The sequence below is a fragment of the Orbicella faveolata genome, unplaced genomic scaffold (genome assembly GCF_042242905.1).
Source record: "Orbicella faveolata isolate gen_17 unplaced genomic scaffold, um_ofav_v1 contig_36, whole genome shotgun sequence".
Taxonomy (NCBI): Eukaryota; Metazoa; Cnidaria; class Anthozoa; order Scleractinia; family Merulinidae; genus Orbicella; species Orbicella faveolata.
Window position 1 is genome coordinate 14,102,049 of NW_028301565.1, and position 19,722 is coordinate 14,121,770.

Here is a 19,722-nt window from a genome sequence, read left to right on the forward strand (position 1 = left end):
CGTGAATTCGGTAGTTCCCAGTCTTTGTGAGACGCAGCCATATAATAAAAGAGAATACAGAGGAATACAAGAGAATAAAGGGGAATACTAGGGAATACAGGGGAATACAAGAAAACACAGGAGAATACAAGAGAATACGAGAGAATGCAGAGGAATATACAGGGGAATGCAAAAGAATAACAATGAGGAATGCAGGGAAGCACAGGGAATATGGGAGAATTAACAGGAAGTCCTAAATACACCATGATAAGGTATACATACTTACCGACGTAGGAGCTGCAATACCGCGAGCAGCTAGTAGCGCGGGCGTCGAAAGACGAGCGAAAAGAGAGACAGCATTTTCGAGGAAAAGAGTGACTGCTTGATGTCCCCGTTGTTGTCTAAAACCAAGGAGACTTTTGTCCATCCCTTAAGCATAAAATTACCAATTTCTCTACACCCCACCATAACCTCAATATTGCCAGATTTTAAAAGAATCTTTTTCCAGTCCATCTAGTTGAAAATATTATTAATCGTTACCTCACATTTACACGTCACGGCTGTAGTCCCCCGGCTTCCGTCTCTGACACTACACGTACCTTTTACTTTAAATTACGTTACATTGGTCCTTTTTCTATTATCACGCAAAAAAGGGTCGCCACCTTGCTAAACGTTATTGTAACAGCATTGATATTAAGTTAGTTTTCTCGTCCTTAAAAATAGGTAACATGTTTGGTGTGAAATATCTTTCTTTGTATTATTTTACGCGTTGCCATGTTTCCTTTGTTCTTATAGTTAATTAGCATTTTGCGCACACTGTATACTCAATTCCGTACTTCGTAATTTAAACTGAAGATGACAGCAGACTCTGTTGAAACATGTTTTTAAAAAGCGTTGTGTTGTTTCTTAAAATTGCAAAATGTCTGCTACTATCCGGACCTCTACGGGTTTTGTTTTAACACGGCCCAGCTTGAACTTAAGAAGCACGAATTGACATTTCACTACTCTTCGTGGCATAAGCGATACCTTTAGCGGCCACAACTTTTTGACGTTACTTTCGGAGGATCGTTAGATTCGTTACTTTCGGCAGTTTACTTTAGAAACAAAAAGTAATCGATCAATGAAAATCAGTCCATATAGATCAGACAACCAGTGGCGTCCCAGAACATTATTGATTAATATTAGGTACCACCCCGAGGGTACAAATTGCGCTTTCTTCCAGCCTCATTTTAGAGGCCCACATTTTACAAAGAGGCAACTGAAGGTAGCTGGCATTGTGTTGCTTTTGCTATGATTGGTCTCAAGGCGGACATCGTGACAAGTATGGCCTCCTCTGTTCTTATTGTTCCACTTCCTTGGCCAGGACAAGTGTTCACGTAATAGTCGAACACTAGAGATGGATCATTTGCCGGTAAATTCTCATCAGACTCTAAACTAGTCTCTAGTCCTTTCAATCCACCAAACACCACTAGCAAATGTCTAAAAGAAAAAGTACATCAACACTGTAGATACGGTATAGACAGCAATGGATTCACCCTACTTACGAACAACAAATTAAGTGTTTTCACTACATGGGAGGATTTGACTATTTATTTTATATCCCCTCTGTGACGTGTTTCTTATTTTTCTGCTTGCACTCAGAGCTCTCTGTAGGGTAGTTTGTATGAATGCTGGTGTTTTAAAAAAATTGACTTGTCTGTAATAAACTAAGGAAGTGTGTGTAAGAAGAAATTTGGCTATGAATTTAAGATTACAGCACTGTGACTTTAATTTGCAGAAACTTTTACAAATCATCCATGAATCTAAAATAATAGTAACTATAAATAAACAATCATTGTAGGTGCCACAGATAAACATCACATACTTGGGAAAATCAAAACTCTTAATTTAATTTGGAAGTTATTGGTAACATTCTTTGTACGGTACCTAAAGTTTGGTAGTTCTAGAGCATCTACCGAGGTCCCCCTTTCTGAAGTTCCAATGGTGATGTCATAGCCCTCTTTGTATGGACTCTGTGTGAACACTGCCCCAAATGAAGAAGCTAGCCTTACACTGTAGCCCCAATACAGTCCTTCTTCTGTTCTGGGTGTGCTAGGAGAAACAACTGCTCCAGTGTAGAATTTTGTGCCTGTTAAAATATGTGCATAAGAACCATTTAGAAGACAGGTGCAATGTATCAAGCGGCCAAAACATTCCTGTTCTATTTTATTACTGGTCAATGTTGGTAAGGAACAATGTGAGAGATTTAAATATGAATCTTTATAATACCATAACAAGCAATCTAGTTTGTTAGCAAATTATTTTGTTACACTTCAAGTAGATCGAGAGGCAGGGCACATTTGTATAAACCTACACTGCTCACTGTGAATTGAAAGGATAGGTAAAAGAGACAACACATGAAATTCAATTCTGTTGACACACTGAGTTGGTTAAGAGGCTTAATTGATTCTTACATATATTAAGTAAGTGTTGTTTTAACCAAATAACTATTGAGACAAGGCATTTTCCAAACTGAAGTTTGGGATTCTTGTAGTTTAATCTATATTAATCTCAGAGAGAAACACTTGTCATATGCACCTGATGTGTCCCCCATCTTGACCGTGACTCTCACACCTGGCTTGATGGATTTATCAATTCGCACCTCTTTCCGCATTCCAACATTCACAAACGAACCACTCCCTTTCTTGACAGGTCTTTCAAGGACCACTCCCTCCCTGTAGGGGATGTCATCATCCACTTTCATATGATGTGGGGTATCCAATGGATTTAACAATCCTAGAAAGCAAGGTTTCTCAAAATTATTTGATTCTTTAACAACAAACCTATTGCTTAAGTCTTAAATTATACTGATAAGTCATAAAACAAAATGGGAATTTGAGAGCACCGGGGAAATTAAGAGAGTATGAGCAGTAGGTCACCTGGTGAATGTTTTCTTCATCTCTCAAATAGCCACAGAGTGACTTACGTATCATGGTTGTCACTTCTTTATGATAAATATTATGCTTGATGATAAAGAAACAACAAACTTCAGGTAATGTATTTCTACACCTACATGTACATTGTACCTGCATATTGTAAATCACTGTGTTTTGGAAAGAAATTTTTCCTTAGATACTGAGGACATTCCAGATACTGAAGTATTCTTGCCAGCAAGATATTAGGGTCTGACTTTCGGTTCAGTCCACTGCTAGACTCACTCTTGGCCTTTCCAGACTCATCAAAGATAACAACTTCATCTACATTGAAAACAGCTAGAGCTCGAGCAATCTGCAAGAGTAACACTCAAAGAATTCAGATCTTTAAACAGGATTTGACCTGTCGGTGGGTATGGTTCTTGGATGAATAAACGGTCAGTTCCAACTCCATAGGAGACAAAGACAAAAGAATCAAACGAACCAAGACTTTTGTCTTTGTGGTGGACCTGAAAAGAGCCTTTTAGAATGGCTCCACAAAGAACCATTTAATAATTTTGTTAATAAAAATGTTTCTTGAAATTTTTGAACATGGAAGAAATAATTTTTTCTTTTAATTAGTTTCTGATTTTACTTGGCCGGTGATCAAAGTCATAGAGTATGCAGGGTTTCAAAGCAACTAATTTTGGAATTATAACAGGTTCTTTCCAATTTCAACACTCACGCATTCAGGCGTTGTGTAATCCTTTGGGGGCAAGAAGGCCACCATCTCCCAAGTCTGAAGGTACCTGTATACCTATGGTTAAATGTATCTGCGGCATGATGTGGCACAGCCTGTCAGGACGGTCTAAGTTAAGGGTGGCACCTACATATAATAAGAGCTTGACTCAAGGATACTGTCCAGACTGAAACTGGGCCAGTAGATATGGAGACCAGCTTTTCACCATATCAGGGTAAGGCATTCGTAGTAAATAAAAGCTGCCCCTTGAAACTGGCTAATGATGGGTACATGGACACAAGAATCAATTGTGTTATATGCAATTTAGCAAATGATTTTTCTCACCTGCCCTGCTAAGTATGTCCTCAGTTCTGGCGATTGCGCATTGTCAAGGATGGAGCCAGGTAGAGCAAGACTAACAGTAAATTGGCGACCTGCAGCAAAATGATACCATGTTTACTGTGCTATGATGATTCGGTTTATGGACATTTCGATGCTAAGTCATTTCAATACAAGTCATTTTGATACAACTCAAAGTCGATTCAATATACATATGAAGTCAATTCGATACAAACTGAAATCAATTTGCTACAAACTGAAGTCAATTCGATACAAACTGAGGTTGCAAAAGTAAACAAGAAATAGAATACTCTTGGGGGGTTTCAACTGCAATTTTTGACGATATCAAGGCCAAAATAATACTTGAACATGCTTGGCATTTCTGGACAAAGATTTATTATCCTAAGAAGAATTGAATGAGATATTCCCTGGTTCAGACTGCCAGGTATAGTTTTTTGTAAACACCTCTCGGCTGCCGGGTATCTACATGCGTCTGATTTAGCCCAAAGTTTACAGTGCAAAATTTCTGCAGCGAATTGAAACTACTTTAGGTAAATTGAGGTGATATCGAATTGACTTCAGTTTGTATAAAATCAACTTTAGATATGTATTGAATATTGAAACGACTTTGCATCGAAACGACCAGACATCGTGGATTCATCAATTCGTGCTAAAAACCACTGCAAAAGTGTTTATGTACACCTCTTATAATAATATTATTCTAAGGAATGGCGGAGCCAGGTTACTTATCAGTACTAGTACTTAATAGTGTCTCCAGTTTCCATAACTTAAACTACAAAGGAACTTAATTTCTGGATTAAATTACACCCCATAATCAAACATACATGTAAATTTTAAAGGCACATTATAGAATAAACAGTAAGGAAGAAACTGCATGTTCTTGACCTCTACATGTCGTAGAGCTGTTGTTCTCCGTTTTCGTCAACTTTGAGGGTAAAACACCATTATCTCGTACCAGAGATGAATCCCTCTTTCTCTTTTCAGGTTTGTGTTTCGCTGCAAATTAAAATTAATATTCAGGTTAAATTGCAATAACAGCTCAATGCAAATAAGAGCTTACAAGCGCAGTTGTCACTTAGAAAGATCGGATTTACTCAAGAGATTCATCAACAACCGTAAGAGATAAAATATAACTGACCTTTCTTTTTCGCCTTCTTCTTACGCTTTCCCTCTACCTAAAAATCACGCCAAAAATTTCAAGGTTTTGATAAACAGATAGGTGCTTCGTCAAAATTGTTAGAGCTTTTTAGTTTTACTCACCTCGTCCGCCATCTTGAAGATTGGCATCGCAAGGAATTGTTGATAACGCTGATGCACTCCTTAATTTCACCGCTAACCAGAACATCGCGGTCTCCACAGATTTGTCGCTGATTCACGTGTGAAAAGAAGGGCTATTTTCGACTGACATTTTTTAACATTTAGGAAATTATCAGAACACAGATGCCAGTTCTTGATAAAGACACCGAGTAAGTGCTTGTCTTCTCTTTTTCTGTGTAGTTTAAGTCCATTTTCAATAAACGTAGCTCTCCTTTCAACTTCACCCAGCCAGACGCCATCTGATAAGCTTATGCAAACTTAAGCTTAAGCTTAGTAAATTTTTAATTCAGGGAAACTTTGTAATGCCCAGTCACTAGTAAGGTGGTAAAATTCTTGACTAATCTTATATTGTTTGTTCCTAGCGAGAAGCCAAGTTGGGCTGATCTAGTGGAAGAAGGAGAAGAAGGTACAGCTGATTCCTATTAGTCCAGTTTAATTTCGATTATCGAGAGCTAAACTACAGATTATACTTGGCCACTTATTTACATCTCATTGAACCACGAGAGTGTCTATGGTGTTATGCCTCGTTCTACAAAAGGTTACAAGATACTTGTAAATGAGGTGGTCCAAAGTGACCCTGCATTCTGTAATTGCTCTTATTGAGTTTACACGTATCTGGATCTGTTAAAGGAACTCTCCATTTTCTTTCCTATGAGAAACGACATACATTTTGATTGTAATTGTGATTTTGAGATTCTCATACATGAATACATTTTAATAACAAAGTACAAGGATCCAACTGGGGAAATTTTGGTTCAAGGTAAATGGACGTACTGGTTCAAGGTAAACAGACCAAGCACAGCTGGGCTCATCCAAACCAACAACTGATGTTCTCCCAGTAGGGTCCTTGACAAACTCAGTCCATAAAAGGTTTCTTATATAACAGAAAAAATTTTTCTGTTACATGTTTGTTAAACATTCTCAATTCTGGGCTGGACAAGACTATTTTTTTAAGTAGCATTTTATGGAGAGCTTTTCCTATTCATGATAATATTACTTGTAACCTTCATGTATTAAATAATTTATAAGTATGGTCATCATGTAGTGATTACACCTGTACTTTGTTTTCATTCAGACCACTTACCGCCCATATCAGAGGTCATTAATGGAGACACAAAAATTGTAACAGAATTTAAAAGGAATGAGGAGGGGAAGTTGCTCAAGGTTTGGACCACTAAGTCAATACATATTTTACTTTAGCGATATTAAATGTTCCCTATGATTAAGAACTTACTGGGCTAAATTTAGAAAGGAGAAAGATAATAAAAGATTGTTGATGAGGGCTCTGTGTGACAATTTACATAATACCAGTGATATGCTAAACATCAACAAACAAGTACTGCCTTGAATGGTTGTAGGCGACTGGTATCTATATTGTCGAATGAACACCATTTTTCACACTCTTTTCACATTTTCCACACTTTACACCTTACACTCTTGCCTACTCAGTTATTAAGGTAGTCAATTATTTTTAATCTTTGCCTGTAGAACTGTATCTGCTTAACAAGACAGTGTACATGTATATTGTTGATGCTAATTACAGTAAAATTAAATGGTTCAGTCGATTCAAATGATGCCATTACAAGACTGGTTTTCCTATACATATAGGGTGCATTCCTTTGGGGTGATCTGGATCAGGATTAGTTATCCAAAATCACTAAGATAATGGCTCATATGATCACAGATTCATCAGCTCTTTTGATGCACCATGATCCGAGTGATCCTGATCTAGATGACCCTAAACTAATGCGCCTGTAGTCCCTTGTTGTGCTAACTACGTACATGTATGGTACGTATGTACGTATGTACAGGTACTAAAGACATTAGAAAACGGATTCAAAAGACAAACACCATATTATTTTCAACCGACAAATGGATTCTTTAACTTGTTAGTTATACTTGAGATTATGAGTAAATTGTTGTGGATTTTTCTTTTTAATGTACATAGATTGTGAGGACCTTTAAAATTGAAACAAAACGGGTTTCAAAGACAATAGCAAAAAGAAAGGTAAAAGGAATATTCTTGTAATTGTACACTGTACTTTAACTCTTTTTTTAAATTACATGTAATTATCTCTAGTACATTTATGAATGAATATACTTATGAATGTCATAGATAATAATAATATTTTACATACAATTTTCTATGACTACTGATATCTGCTTCCATGCCTGTACCTGTAACTCTGATTAGCAGCACCAAGGAATCCTTCAATGTTGCCATGATTCACTTCAGGACTACATCAAGTTCTGTTCTCAATTCTCCTATGTTGAGGCCTTGTCGGTGATAAATTCTTGGCCAAGTTTGAAGAAACAATTTGGCCTAAATCCATGGTACGCACACAGTTTGTAGACGTGCTGGATGAGGCACTTGGAGAATTAATTTTAAAAAGGTATCAAGGAATGTGAGGGCCTGTCAAGTGACAAGTACTAAACTCGTCAACAAGGTTTTGACGCTGTTTTCCTTATTATTTAGTAACTAACTAGAAGAAAACAAACTACATAATACAATGTAGTTGAAATCAAAATTAATTGAGGTCAATAATTAATAACAACACGTGCATGTATGTTGTGATTCCAATTTTTTTCGTCTCACGGTAATGGTAATGAGTATCACATAAAGGAAAATACCTATCAAACTAGTTTGAAAAATTCCCAATCTAAGACAAGTTTAAACTACAGCATAAACATCTCTAATCGACAGGTTATAGATTCAATTGCACTTAAAATTAACAATCATTTCAGTTATGGAGAAAGTTTGGAGATGCAAAGAATGACGGGCCAGGTCCAAATCCATCCACGACGACAGTTACTGATGATGTGTTCCTTATCCTCACCACCAACAAGGAGGTAGATATTTTAACTGCAGTAAACACTGACCTTCAATAACTCAAACCTTGAAAGGTTGGAGCTATTGGGAGTTTGCATCACTGGGAGATGGAAACAAATCACTAGAAACTAGGGAATAAAACATTGTGCAGTTCTATCAGGTTTATTACAAAAGCACCATTAGGGTAAAATTGAGATGCCAATGAAAATACATGTAATGATGAAAGCAGGTTGACTTTTGTCAAAATTGTTTTACCAGCATAGCAAATCATAACAGATATGAAGGGAATAAACGAAACAAAGTATCACAGCAGAACAATACAATGGTGGGGGCTACTGATAAGAGATTTGAAATATCAGTGATTAAATTACTGTAAATGTACATGTAAGATCGTATACAGGGGAAAACAATTTTAGTTTCACTTACATGTATATGTAGTGCAAAAGTTGAGTTACAGTGTACTGTTGGTTCAGGTTAGCAGGAGTCATTGTACATGTATTACCAGTTATACAATGTTATTTGAATGAAGTATAGCTGCTTAGCTCCTCTTTTCTTCTGTTATTTATATAATCTGGTAGTACATCAAGACAATAATGTACAGTTAATAACTCTAACGCAGAGGAGGTGATGTTGTAATTTGCGCCAGACAATGGTTTGTGGGAACAGACTGCCATCTGTTCTTAACCACAACACTAGTTTGAAGACTCTCTTGACCTCTGATCCTCTTGCATAAAATATTAGAACAATTAGTGTCAACTGTAGTTAATGCTTATTCTTTAGACCTGCTCACCTGACAGTACATTTGATATAATAATCTAATGCAAAGGCAACATGCAGATGTTCAGTGCTGTTGGATTTTTTTTCTAGGACCTACAACAAGATATGGATGACCCACTGAAGAAGCTGGGTCAAAGTACTCAGAAGATTGTGCAATGTCGTATCTGTAAAGGAGACCATTGGACAACTAAGTGTCCTTACAAGGATCGACTGGAGGTTATACAGGCACAAGTCAAAGAGGAAGAAGCTAAACCTGCCACTGGTGCTGGTAATGTCTAGCTTACTGCTTGATTGACATGTACAATCTGTAAACTTGATGTGTTTAACATACATGTACTATAATGTCACATTGGTTCAGTCATGTCTCAAGCACCACAAGGCCTGCGCCAACATTGTTCCAATCATCACTGAAATACCACACCAGAATTGGTTGAATCATTGCATTACAGGTAATACCACAGGACCCACACAAACATTAGTACAATCATTACTTCACAAACATCATCATCATTATCATCATCTATCCTATCAATGCTGAGGTGGCAAACACTGCTTCAGATTCTGTGCAATTTGCTCCAGTGGACAGCCACTTGGTGGGTCTCCTCCTAACTCTTCCATCCCTACCACTACCATGAGGCCTTTTATTCCATTGTTATTCCATTGCACCTGTAAGATGTACGTGTATGTACACATAAGCCATAAGATACCCAACAAGTCCAGGCTTTAATGTTTGTACTTTTGGAGTGTTTTAAATGGAGGTGTTGTAATTTCATGATGGCAGCGGGAACAGCAGGAACAACAGGAGCTGGAGATCAGCCTGCAGCATCCAAGACTGGAAAGTACATTGCTCCAGGACTGAGAGAAGGAGCAGCCAACAGACGTGGGGAGGCCATGCCCAGGTCACAGAGGGGTATGTACCCACAGCAATGTAACTGAGTTTCAAGCTGATGAAACTCTGCTCTTTAGACGCCCACTTCATTTGAAGACCCGCTAAGGCTTATAACAGACAGTTTCATTTTTCCTCTTACATTAGCCTGAATAAAACCTGCTTTAAGCATTAGCCTGCTTAATGTGTACTTTCTGTGACACGATTGAGATGTTCTTATACATGTACAAACTAAACCTTGCCTTATGGACGCTGGTTGTGTGTGTACTTTATATAATTTTTTTTATTATTATTTTTCACAACTACAGCCTATGTTCCGCACATAATAATTATTGTTCCTTGTTGTAAAATGAGAGCTTTCTATGGGTTATTTTTTTTAAACATACACTGTAATAGTATGAGATATTTGGCACTAGTCTTCCTTCAAGTTTGACCTCTTAACATGAAGCCTTTAACATTTTGAATGGGCGTAAGATTTCTCCAGTTTGAAACTAACTTTAATGTATTGGAGACATTATTCTGTTAGGTAACTATGCTTTAGTCTTTGTATCAATAAAATATATGTGCGAGTTGCCTATTCTGATGGTCTCCTTCATAGACACTTGGTAAATGCTGACCCTCTGGCATGTCCCTTTGGTGTCTGTATCATTCTTGTTCCACTTTACTTTAAAGTTAGAAAAAAAGGTTAGGTTTTCTTCAGCGAATACAAAATGACAAACGTGCCTGTGATTAATACATTATTGTGATTTCAATTTTTGATGCATGAGAGGTAGATGCTGAAATTTATTGTTTTCATATGTCTCTTATTAGACGAATCAGCCACAATAAGAGTGACTAACTTGTCAGAAGATACCAGGGAAGCTGACCTACAGGAACTGTTCCGTCCGTTTGGACCAATTTCCAGGATCTTCCTGGCCAAAGATAAGCACACCAACCAGTCAAAGGTAATTGTTCTTTTGTCTTTTGGTAACCAGAATGAAAGGCTGCTTTCTTAACAGAGCGTTTGCGCAGTGATACGTTGGCGAAACGACCGGCTGCCACCTCGACAGGTATATCGAGGAAGGAAATATAGAAAGTGAAACATATTTGGGCGCCAACTACTCCATGATTTGCGTTAATAAAACTACGGGCGAATCGACTTTGATTTGAGGCGAAACGACTTTGAGTTGGGGCGAAACGGACTTGAGGTGAAACAACCTGTTTCCGCTATATCGGTGCTTTACCAAACTCTAGGGATTTGATAGGGAATTACTTACAAAGGAAGGAAATTTCCGTGTTGTATGAGAACACTAACCATGATGTGATATGAAAGTGTTCTTAATGTGCCTTTTACCTCAGAACAAAAGAAACAATGACGTTTGCCTATACATTAATCTGACAAAATACCACGAAGGACTATAGATAGCATATAGCTGCAGATCTTCATTACGGTTTCATAAGCTTTAAGGGCCCATTAACCGATCTTTTCGAGCCGTTGCTAAGGAAAATTTATTCTCATATAACCTCATCATTTTTAGCTAGTTCAGAGTTATTTCATGTGTTTTAACTTTTTCATGATTAGTAACACTAGTGATGACGTCACCAGGCCACGCCCATGGTCATGTGACTAATACTGAAAAAACGCAAAGGCTCCCAGGCAAATTACTTTATCGGGATTTCTTTCATTGATGTGATATTTTAATTTAAATCCTCATTACGCTATGCATAGATTTTGTTTCATTTCTAAAAGGTCAGATTTTGAGAGAATTTCAAAATATTAAAAAATGCGTAATTTTCTGAAAAAAGCATGATTTTGAAAAAGGAATGCATAGCTATCTTTCCAACGTTGCCTTTGATCGAAATCCGTCGAAAAAGGCTGGATTTAATGAAAACCGCGTTTCCTTTAGCATTTAAAGAAACCGGAAGTGCGTCCGATATATATTGGAAGTTACCCTATCAGCGCGTGCGCAATTTACACTATCAGCGCACTTCGGTAAGATCAAACAAACCCACACAGAGTTAGTTTTGACCTTCTATTGCTCTTGTTTTCCTGTCTTCTTCTTATTTTGTCCCTGCTTGTACTTTTTTTACTTTGCATTTTGTGAAACACAAAGAAAAACATCTAAAATGTTAGCGAATTTGGAAGTTATTGAGTTGTTTTTATTTTCCGCGCTTAGGCTGACGTAAGTAACCGGAAGTGAAATTTCACCTCCTTAGCAACGCGCGCGGGCGCGCGCATAAATCGGTTAATGGGCCCTTAAGCTTTTGTGTTAATGTACCTAATTGGGAGGGCAGTGCCTGTGGCAATGCATCGAGATGTTTCATGGCACACAGACTTAAGTATCAGCTGTACGTATTTTGACCTTTTATAAGGTCTTATGCAAGACATTTTCCTAAATAATTAAAGTGATCATAGGGTGGTTAGTCTTTAACTTTACTATCTCTTTCATCCACAGGGCTTTGCATTTATCAACTTTGTTCATCGTGAAGATGCTGCACGAGCCATTCAGAGCGTTCAAGGATTTGGCTATGATCATCTCATCTTGAACGTAGAATGGGCTAAGTAAGTTGATGAATTGTTTTGAGGATAGGGCCAGGTACTTTTAGTTGGACCACCTACCTCACAGGATCTGTAGTTTTATTGAGATATCCCCATGTAATTATAGTGATGGAGAAAATGAATCTCTCGTGTGAGCCACTACTGATGTCACTACTGACACCTTCCCCATTTGTCCACACGAGACATACACGAAAAGGATACCGCCACAGGTCACTCTACTTCTTTACGAATAGCGTTTCAAAATATCCTATTTAACATTTGTTAATTCTGTTTCTCTCCACAGACCATCAACAAATCAACAATAGAAATAGGCCTGAAATGATGCTTGTCACTAATCGAAAAAAAGAAAGTAATTAAAGCCTAAGATTACGATGGACTGGATCATATTTTAACCTCTCTTATTAATTCATCTTATCTCATGTTTGATAAACAGCTACTCTTTACCTACTCCACGAAGTAGATAACAAATGTAATGCAGCTGCATCCCCGTTCTTTCGTAAGTCACGCATGGTGAGAAGCGTCACACGTCAACGCGCAAGGGGCCAGCGAAAGGGTTTGGCGTTCTTTTCAAGAGAAACGGTCTCGATGAACTAGAAATCTAAAACTCCCTTCCTTCAATTTGCTGCATTTTTACTTCTGTAAAGAAGAATAGAGTGAGGTAATCAGTTTGTACGGCAATCACCCCCCCCCCCCCCTCTGTTCCACGCTTCCCCAAAAAGCAAGCCGAGCTAGCAAAATATGAACAAACTATCGAACATACATAATCAGTGCTATTATTATTATCTTCCTCATTCAAAATTTAGTTCAGGTTGCTCTGCGCTCTGTGAGATTCTGCATAATACTACATTAAAAGGAACCCAGGTGCCACTGGCCTTTTTGGTATCTAGAAATGTGATTTAATTAGCAAGAGGGATTAAGGATCAGGGAGAGGATTTTGAGAAAGGCGGCATTGCGTGCGACAGCGTCATACCTTTGCCCACCGAAAAGTCGGCAAAGTCGGCTTCGAAACCGCTTTCTCTGGGGAAATGCAAAGATGCGTGAAATGCGAATTCAAAGTAAATGTGTTGACAATTGACCAATTTCGATGTATTAAAATTCAGCCTAACACAGTAGACCTCAGCACGAGGCTCTGGGGGAATAAACCCCACAAACTCTGTAGTTATTCTCCAGAGCCTCGTGCTGAGGTCTATTGTTTTAGGCTGAATTTTAATATATCAAAATTGGTCTATTACAAAATATTTATTGAGCCATGTAGACCCTTCAAATGGCGTCTAAATTTGAATAACGATACTTGTACATCCTAAGCCTCATATTCATGTGAAAAATCTTTTGTTTGGAAACCCAATTACGAGGCTAAGGATGTACAATTTATTGTTACTCAAATTTATGCACCATTTATGCAAAGGTCCATTGCTTTTCTACCCATTTATTCGTCAAAAACGTCTACGTTTATAACGTCATAACTTACTAAACCCTTCATAAGGAACTCTAATGAGAGAAACACAGAAGAAACTCAATGAATGAAGATCATTTTATGACTAAAAACGTTTGGTTCTTCGCTTAAGTAATTGACGATCATGGAGCGGGGTATTTCGAGTACGGGCCGGGTCTACTTTGGTCTAATTTGTTATTCAGTGCTCATTTTGCATTGAATCGCAGCCATCGTACCTTTAACTTTTAATACTTTATTTTTGATACTAATCTTATATAACAGGATAATGTTATCCCTCACTGCAATGGTTTTGTCACCAAGCCAACTCCGATTTTTCCAAAACCGCACGAACCTTACCTACAAACATTGTTTTATTTTTGTCGAATTTCAATTAGATACCTGGAAAGGGATTTTTTTGTATACAAAAATCTCTACCAGAAGCTTGACTCCAAACGCCAGAATAAGGAGTGAAAGAACAATGGCGACTGTATGGTCCAGATACCACACCGAAGGAAACTCGTCAAACACTAATGCGCTGATAGCCAGACCAAATAAGAGCACGCTTGTAACTCCGTCATCTATACACAGAGAAATAAGTACAGAACTGCTGAGCTTCTTCGATATCCAGAACTCTAGAATAGTCAGCACACAGTACGTTAAGCTAAACCCCATCAGAATGGGCCACAACAAATTTGAATGCGTGGGCCAAGTTTTGTTAAGCAAGTGAAGACTGGATACGGCTATTGTAATGAGACCATTAATGGTAAAGACGATGCCAAACGCAATCGAACCGTATTTCTCTTTCTTGGGTCCTATTTTGTTGTTGGAATCGTTCCCGCAAAACCGCCAGATAACAACAGAAGCACTGAACATTGCCAGTAGAGTGTCAAGTGCCGACGCAAGAACAGAAGAGCTTTCGGTAGTGGCCGAGCCGAAAAATGAGGCTGCACAGAAAAGCACCGAAACGGCCAGGCTCGCTATTGAAACATTAACCGCAGCTTTTCTCCATTTCTGTCTTTCGATTATTTCCAAAACTGTTTCTTGTTTCTTTTCACCGTTATCATCCGTTGTAAACGATACACATGGAGAATTTTCCAAAACATTGTCACTTACTGCGGCGTTCAATTCTGCCTTAAAGTTGGCTGCTAATTTAGGCGAACTTGGTGTGGACCAGCTCTCCTGGACATCGCAGACTGCATTCCTTGAAGGGAACGAAAAGGTATTGCCTTTGTCGGTTTCTTGCTTTTCCAATGCGGATTTCCCCACCATGCCACTGAGGTGCAACGAATCATCACAACTGCTGAAAATGGGAACTTTGTGGAGTTACCTTGAGTACCATTAGTGCGGTGATAATGATGAAGATTGTGTTTTGCGATGATCTTAATAATTTAAATTGTAAATAAACGCAAGGGCTCATTGTTGTTTAACAATTGTGCGGAAGACTAAACAAATCTCTCCATTGGATAGGGATTAACCCTTGCCTCACACCCACAAAGGGACTCGGACTTTGTATGCATGTACTGCTCACTTAACCGTTTACCTTTAACACAGACATTCAAGGACTTAAACATGAAGATATCGTTTCCTTTTTATGTAAAAAAAACCTTTCTCTTCTTCAAGATTCGACGTGGCCGTCCCTCAGTACCTATGTTATGTCAGCCAAGCGTGCATATGATCTCTAAATCAATATGCAATATTATTTGGTAAAACGAGTTCCATAAGACAATGACCGGACACAAAGCACGAAAATGAATTTAAATAATTCAATTCATTTTCTCTTGTTCGAGTGAATAGACCTTAAATCCAAATGTGTTTACTAAATCTTCAGAAAAGCTAACACGTAATTAAGCTAAGAGCAAACTGAGTCCTTATCCATAGCAGGTGGCATTGCAACAACGGTATATACAAATACCGTTCAATTTACCGTTTGACCAAAAAGAGGTTACCCAGTCTGCTTTTATACCACGTGACCCGAGGTCGATAGCGTCTGGTCAATCGAGCTACAGGAATGAAGAGAGGCTGAATCGCTTTTAATCCCGGCTTCTAATGTGTCTGTTCCGTGAAGCTTACCAAATGATTACCACGGCAAAATGTAAAATGCCAGAGGAACAATGAACTGAGGGAAGCGTCCCACCGGCTAACTGTTGCCTGGAAATGTTGAGACCCGGGAGAGCGGGGTACTCACTTATATGGGTTATATAGGTATGTGCGGCCCAAAGGGGTAGGGTTTTCAGCCGTTTTGGTCATAAATAGGGTATCGATTTTGGCCATTTTGGTCATAAATAGGGTATGGTTTTTGTAACCTAGTCTTGAACTGGTTATGTTAGAAGAAGCTACTACTTCGTCATAAATAGGCCTGGGTAGGGAAAATCGCAGATTTTTGTCATAAATAGGATAAGGATTTGGGAAGCGGGCCGCACAACCCCAGCCAATTTTTCTGGGAGTACCCTACCGGTGTTGAGATTGATCGAAAATTGAAATTTCGCAATTTATCGGACATTGTGGCGTGCGCAAGTTTTTCTCTCGATAGAAGCCCCGTTGAACAAGCAACACAGATCTGGCGACCAGTGGTAATTAACAAAACAAATCTATGTGAAAAGACATGAAAACTGGCGCGGTCTACTCACCGATTGGCCACAAAAGTCCGAGAAGGCTAAATACCTATGATCAGTTATGCTACTGTGGTAAGGGCTCCTTTTGATAACAGAGTCAACTTTGACTCTGACTAGACTACCCTGGTTTAAATAAATAAATAAAATTTAAGGTGGTATGTTAACTTTCGTCGCGTCGATTATCATGCTCGGATTATTTCCGTGTCGTCTCGACTAACCACCTCCAGTTCTCCGAGTATTTGGTCAGGAATTTCTTTATTTTGGAACGAGTGGAAAATAAGAAAAGGTTGTATTATATTGATAAAAGCGTCTCTATGTTCCGAACTTCTCTTGTGTTTTTAATGGCTTTTGGCTTTAGTTGTCAACGACATTTTTGGTAGAAGGGAAGAATTACCCTGCGAGCAGTACTCACTGACTGACTTATTGACCGGCTGACTGATTGACTGACTGACTGACGGACTGACTGACTGACTGACTGACTGACTGACTGACTGACGACGGAGGGACTGACAGACTTCTCCCAACTCAGTCTGACTGACTGACTGACTGACTGACTGACTGACTGACAAGCTTATTTTCTTAATTTTTTAAAAAATATATATAAAATAATGTCTGTACTCAGAATGCAGTTAAAAATCATATTAACTGCGCTCTGAGTACAGAAATTATTTTTCTTTTATATATTTTTTAAAATCATGATTCCAGAGCGGGAAAACAATATTTTGGATTCTACTTTCTTCATTTTAACTTACTTATTTTTTTACTTACATACTACTGACAGGCGGACTGACTTACTCTACCGTCGTGACTCGCTCGCACACGTTTTCCAACGCTTCGACGGCTTGATGTATTTACTCAGTTCGAGGTGTGACGGGGTGACTGTACTGTCTAAGGCGTTTATGACTTGTCAGAGTGATAACTTTACTTCTGGTTTTACGACACTTAATTTAAAACAACCCTATTACGATTTATTTGCATACTTCACGTATAACGATTTTAAACAGGATAAGCAACTAGCTATAGATACATAAGGAACCTAAAGAACAACTCTGAGTCATCAAGAGAGTATAATCTAGATCTACCTACATTAACTCTTGTGTTTAATACAGGATTAAGACGGTTAGTTCAGAGTGCCAATATATAGCATCATAAAATCAACGATTCCGATTCCGATTCCGGCAGATTGTTCTATTGCTGGCTGAATATTTCCAAGTATTGAACCAGGCATTGTCTCGACACTATTGAAATATTTTCTATCTTGTCCCCTGCTGTTCTAACTGAATTAATCTAAAAGTAATATATTCATTCTTCAAGTTTTTATTCCAAATTACTTTTCCTTCTTTTCTGGTTTAAATATGATTTGTTTGTAAACACTAATCCTGATCTCAATAGAAATTGCATCACCTCGGCCAACTGGAAAGTTTCTCAACGAGACATCCTTTGGAAATCTTCAGGTGAACTTCGGTCAGACCAATGCACCCACTGCTGAAAAAATCCGTTTCGTAGACCCATTACTGTCGATCATTGTTACGTTGTATTCGCAGTATTTTGCAGAATGCTGTGCGGTATTTCTTGCTTCTGATGCAATAAATGTGGGGATTAACTGCTGAGTTGATAGCAAGCAGAGTCTGAATCCCGAGAAAACCTTTTCTAAATAAAAGCGGGTTTCCGAAAGGGCGGACAAAGGCTGGAAATAGAAATAAGGGTGCCCAACACAAGGTATACGTTCCCACGACAACGAAAATGGTTTTGACCACTTTTTTCTCCGCTGCGACCGCATCAGGTCCCAGAGGGATGTTTTGAACTCTGTTTTCTTGTCGTTTGGCGGCAACGAAAATATAAATGTACATGATTAAGGTTGTAAATAGCAATGATAGGTTGTACATTGAGACGTAGAACCTTGAAATGAAATCACGAGCGTACAGGGCCCCGAATGTAAGAGCAACTAACCAGATAACCACTATCCCGGCCAATGTATTTCTCGTTGTCATGACATTGACGTACTTGAAAGGGAATCTTATCGCGATAATACGATCGACTGTCACTGCAAACATGTTGGTCGCGGAAGCGACCATGGAGGCATGTCCAAGGAAACTTTTAGCGGAGTCAAATGCAACGTACTCGTCGGCACGAGCTCCGCAATTGAGGCTGAAAATCATCATAGGCAGATACAGCGCGCAGACTGAAATATCGGAGGACGCCAGACTTGTGATGAAAAGATCAGGTATCTTGCGATGGTTTTTGAGATTGTAAACTGCAAGAAGCACCAATGAGTTTCCCAGGGTTCCGATGACGCTGGCCAAGGCGCAAACTACAGACAGGATTATCACTTCATCTTTAGTTAAGAGGACACCCATCTGGGACTGAAACACATTCGTGCCTTGAGGAATGCTAGTGGAACAGTTCCAACACGATTGGTTTAATGGTTTTAACGTGGTTTTAGTCATACTTTGATCTAGGAAAAAACTACGAGAACAGTGAGTTAGTAAATCAAACTTCTAGTTAGTTACTTTTTTATTAATTAATCTCTATAGGGATGGCGCAGTGGTGAGAGCGCTCGCCTCCCACCAATGTGGCCTGGGTTCGATTCCGGCCCGGTGCCATATGTGGGTTGTTTCTGTTGTTGGTTCACGCCTTGATCCGAGGGTTTTTCTCCGGGTTTTCCGGTTTTCCTCCCTCCAGAAAAATCAACATCTCCAAATTCCAATTCGATCAGGATAGAGTAGGCTCATGGAAACCCACTAGGGCTGATGTGGCTTCCTCTCAATATTATAATTTATTTATTTACTGACTAGGGATAAACTCAAAAAAGTTACGTAACTAAAAGAAAACGAATCACAAATATTTGAAATCTGAAAATTGAATCAAAAATTACTATATCTTTATTAAACTTTCTCTGCAGTTCAAATGATCGTTCCTTATTTTCATTTGCGTTTGTTTTTCTCCCTACGTCCTGGAGATGTATGTCTTATGATTTAAGGTTGTCTTAACCAGTTAGATTAAAAAACTAAATCGTGGGAATCGTTGATTTTTTTCTCCGAGGGTATCTGAGATTTTGTTTGCGTGTTAAAAAGTTAGCGAATGATTGATCGAATTATTTAAAGGAATCGATTTTAAGTTGAATCTACCAACCTTCAGTTATCCAGCCGGTCACTGTTCCGTCTTTCAGTGAGCAACCTGCCTAAGTCTGTGAGGAATGGAACGATGAATACAATATTCTCTGATTATATGAAGGCTTGTATTGAACCTTCAGTGCTCAGTTATGTTTAAAGTTGCTATTGTGGAGTGAAAACGAGTTCCTTCCTGTCCTGTTATTATCGTGGAAGATATTATCCATTTATATCTTCTTCACAGTTCTTT

General features: G+C 38.6%; 4 protein-coding genes across 4 annotated transcripts; 1 reads left to right on the top strand and 3 right to left on the bottom strand.

The window, feature by feature from the left end:
- Positions 1-478: 478 nt before the first annotated feature.
- On the bottom strand, positions 479-5,273 carry LOC110064174 (28S rRNA (uridine-N(3))-methyltransferase-like). The gene is made up of 8 exons (XM_020771180.2): positions 5,230-5,273; positions 5,108-5,144; positions 4,855-4,965; positions 3,955-4,043; positions 3,045-3,246; positions 2,557-2,754; positions 1,906-2,107; positions 479-1,458 (listed from the first exon to the last, which is right to left on the bottom strand). The coding sequence occupies exons 1-8, from the start codon at positions 5,254-5,256 to the stop codon at positions 1,224-1,226; spliced, it is 1,101 nt and encodes a 366-aa protein (XP_020626839.2). The 5' UTR covers positions 5,257-5,273; the 3' UTR covers positions 479-1,223.
- A 42-nt stretch (positions 5,274-5,315) lies between these two features.
- On the top strand, positions 5,316-12,691 carry LOC110064221 (eukaryotic translation initiation factor 3 subunit G-like). The gene is made up of 10 exons (XM_089274917.1): positions 5,316-5,435; positions 5,649-5,692; positions 6,362-6,450; positions 7,235-7,294; positions 8,032-8,136; positions 8,984-9,161; positions 9,675-9,803; positions 10,590-10,723; positions 12,215-12,321; positions 12,602-12,691. The coding sequence occupies exons 1-10, from the start codon at positions 5,410-5,412 to the stop codon at positions 12,621-12,623; spliced, it is 894 nt and encodes a 297-aa protein (XP_089131043.1). The 5' UTR covers positions 5,316-5,409; the 3' UTR covers positions 12,624-12,691.
- Positions 12,692-14,137: 1,446 nt separating this feature from the next.
- LOC149102355 (transmembrane protein 163a-like) lies at positions 14,138-15,019 on the bottom strand. The gene has a single exon (XM_089274559.1). The coding sequence runs from the start codon at positions 15,017-15,019 to the stop codon at positions 14,138-14,140; it is 882 nt and encodes a 293-aa protein (XP_089130685.1).
- A 2,396-nt stretch (positions 15,020-17,415) lies between these two features.
- Positions 17,416-19,048, bottom strand: LOC110064173 (melanocortin receptor 3-like). Its single transcript, XM_020771179.2, has one exon. The coding sequence runs from the start codon at positions 18,807-18,809 to the stop codon at positions 17,874-17,876; it is 936 nt and encodes a 311-aa protein (XP_020626838.2). The 5' UTR covers positions 18,810-19,048; the 3' UTR covers positions 17,416-17,873.
- Between the last annotated feature and the right edge of the window lie 674 nt (positions 19,049-19,722).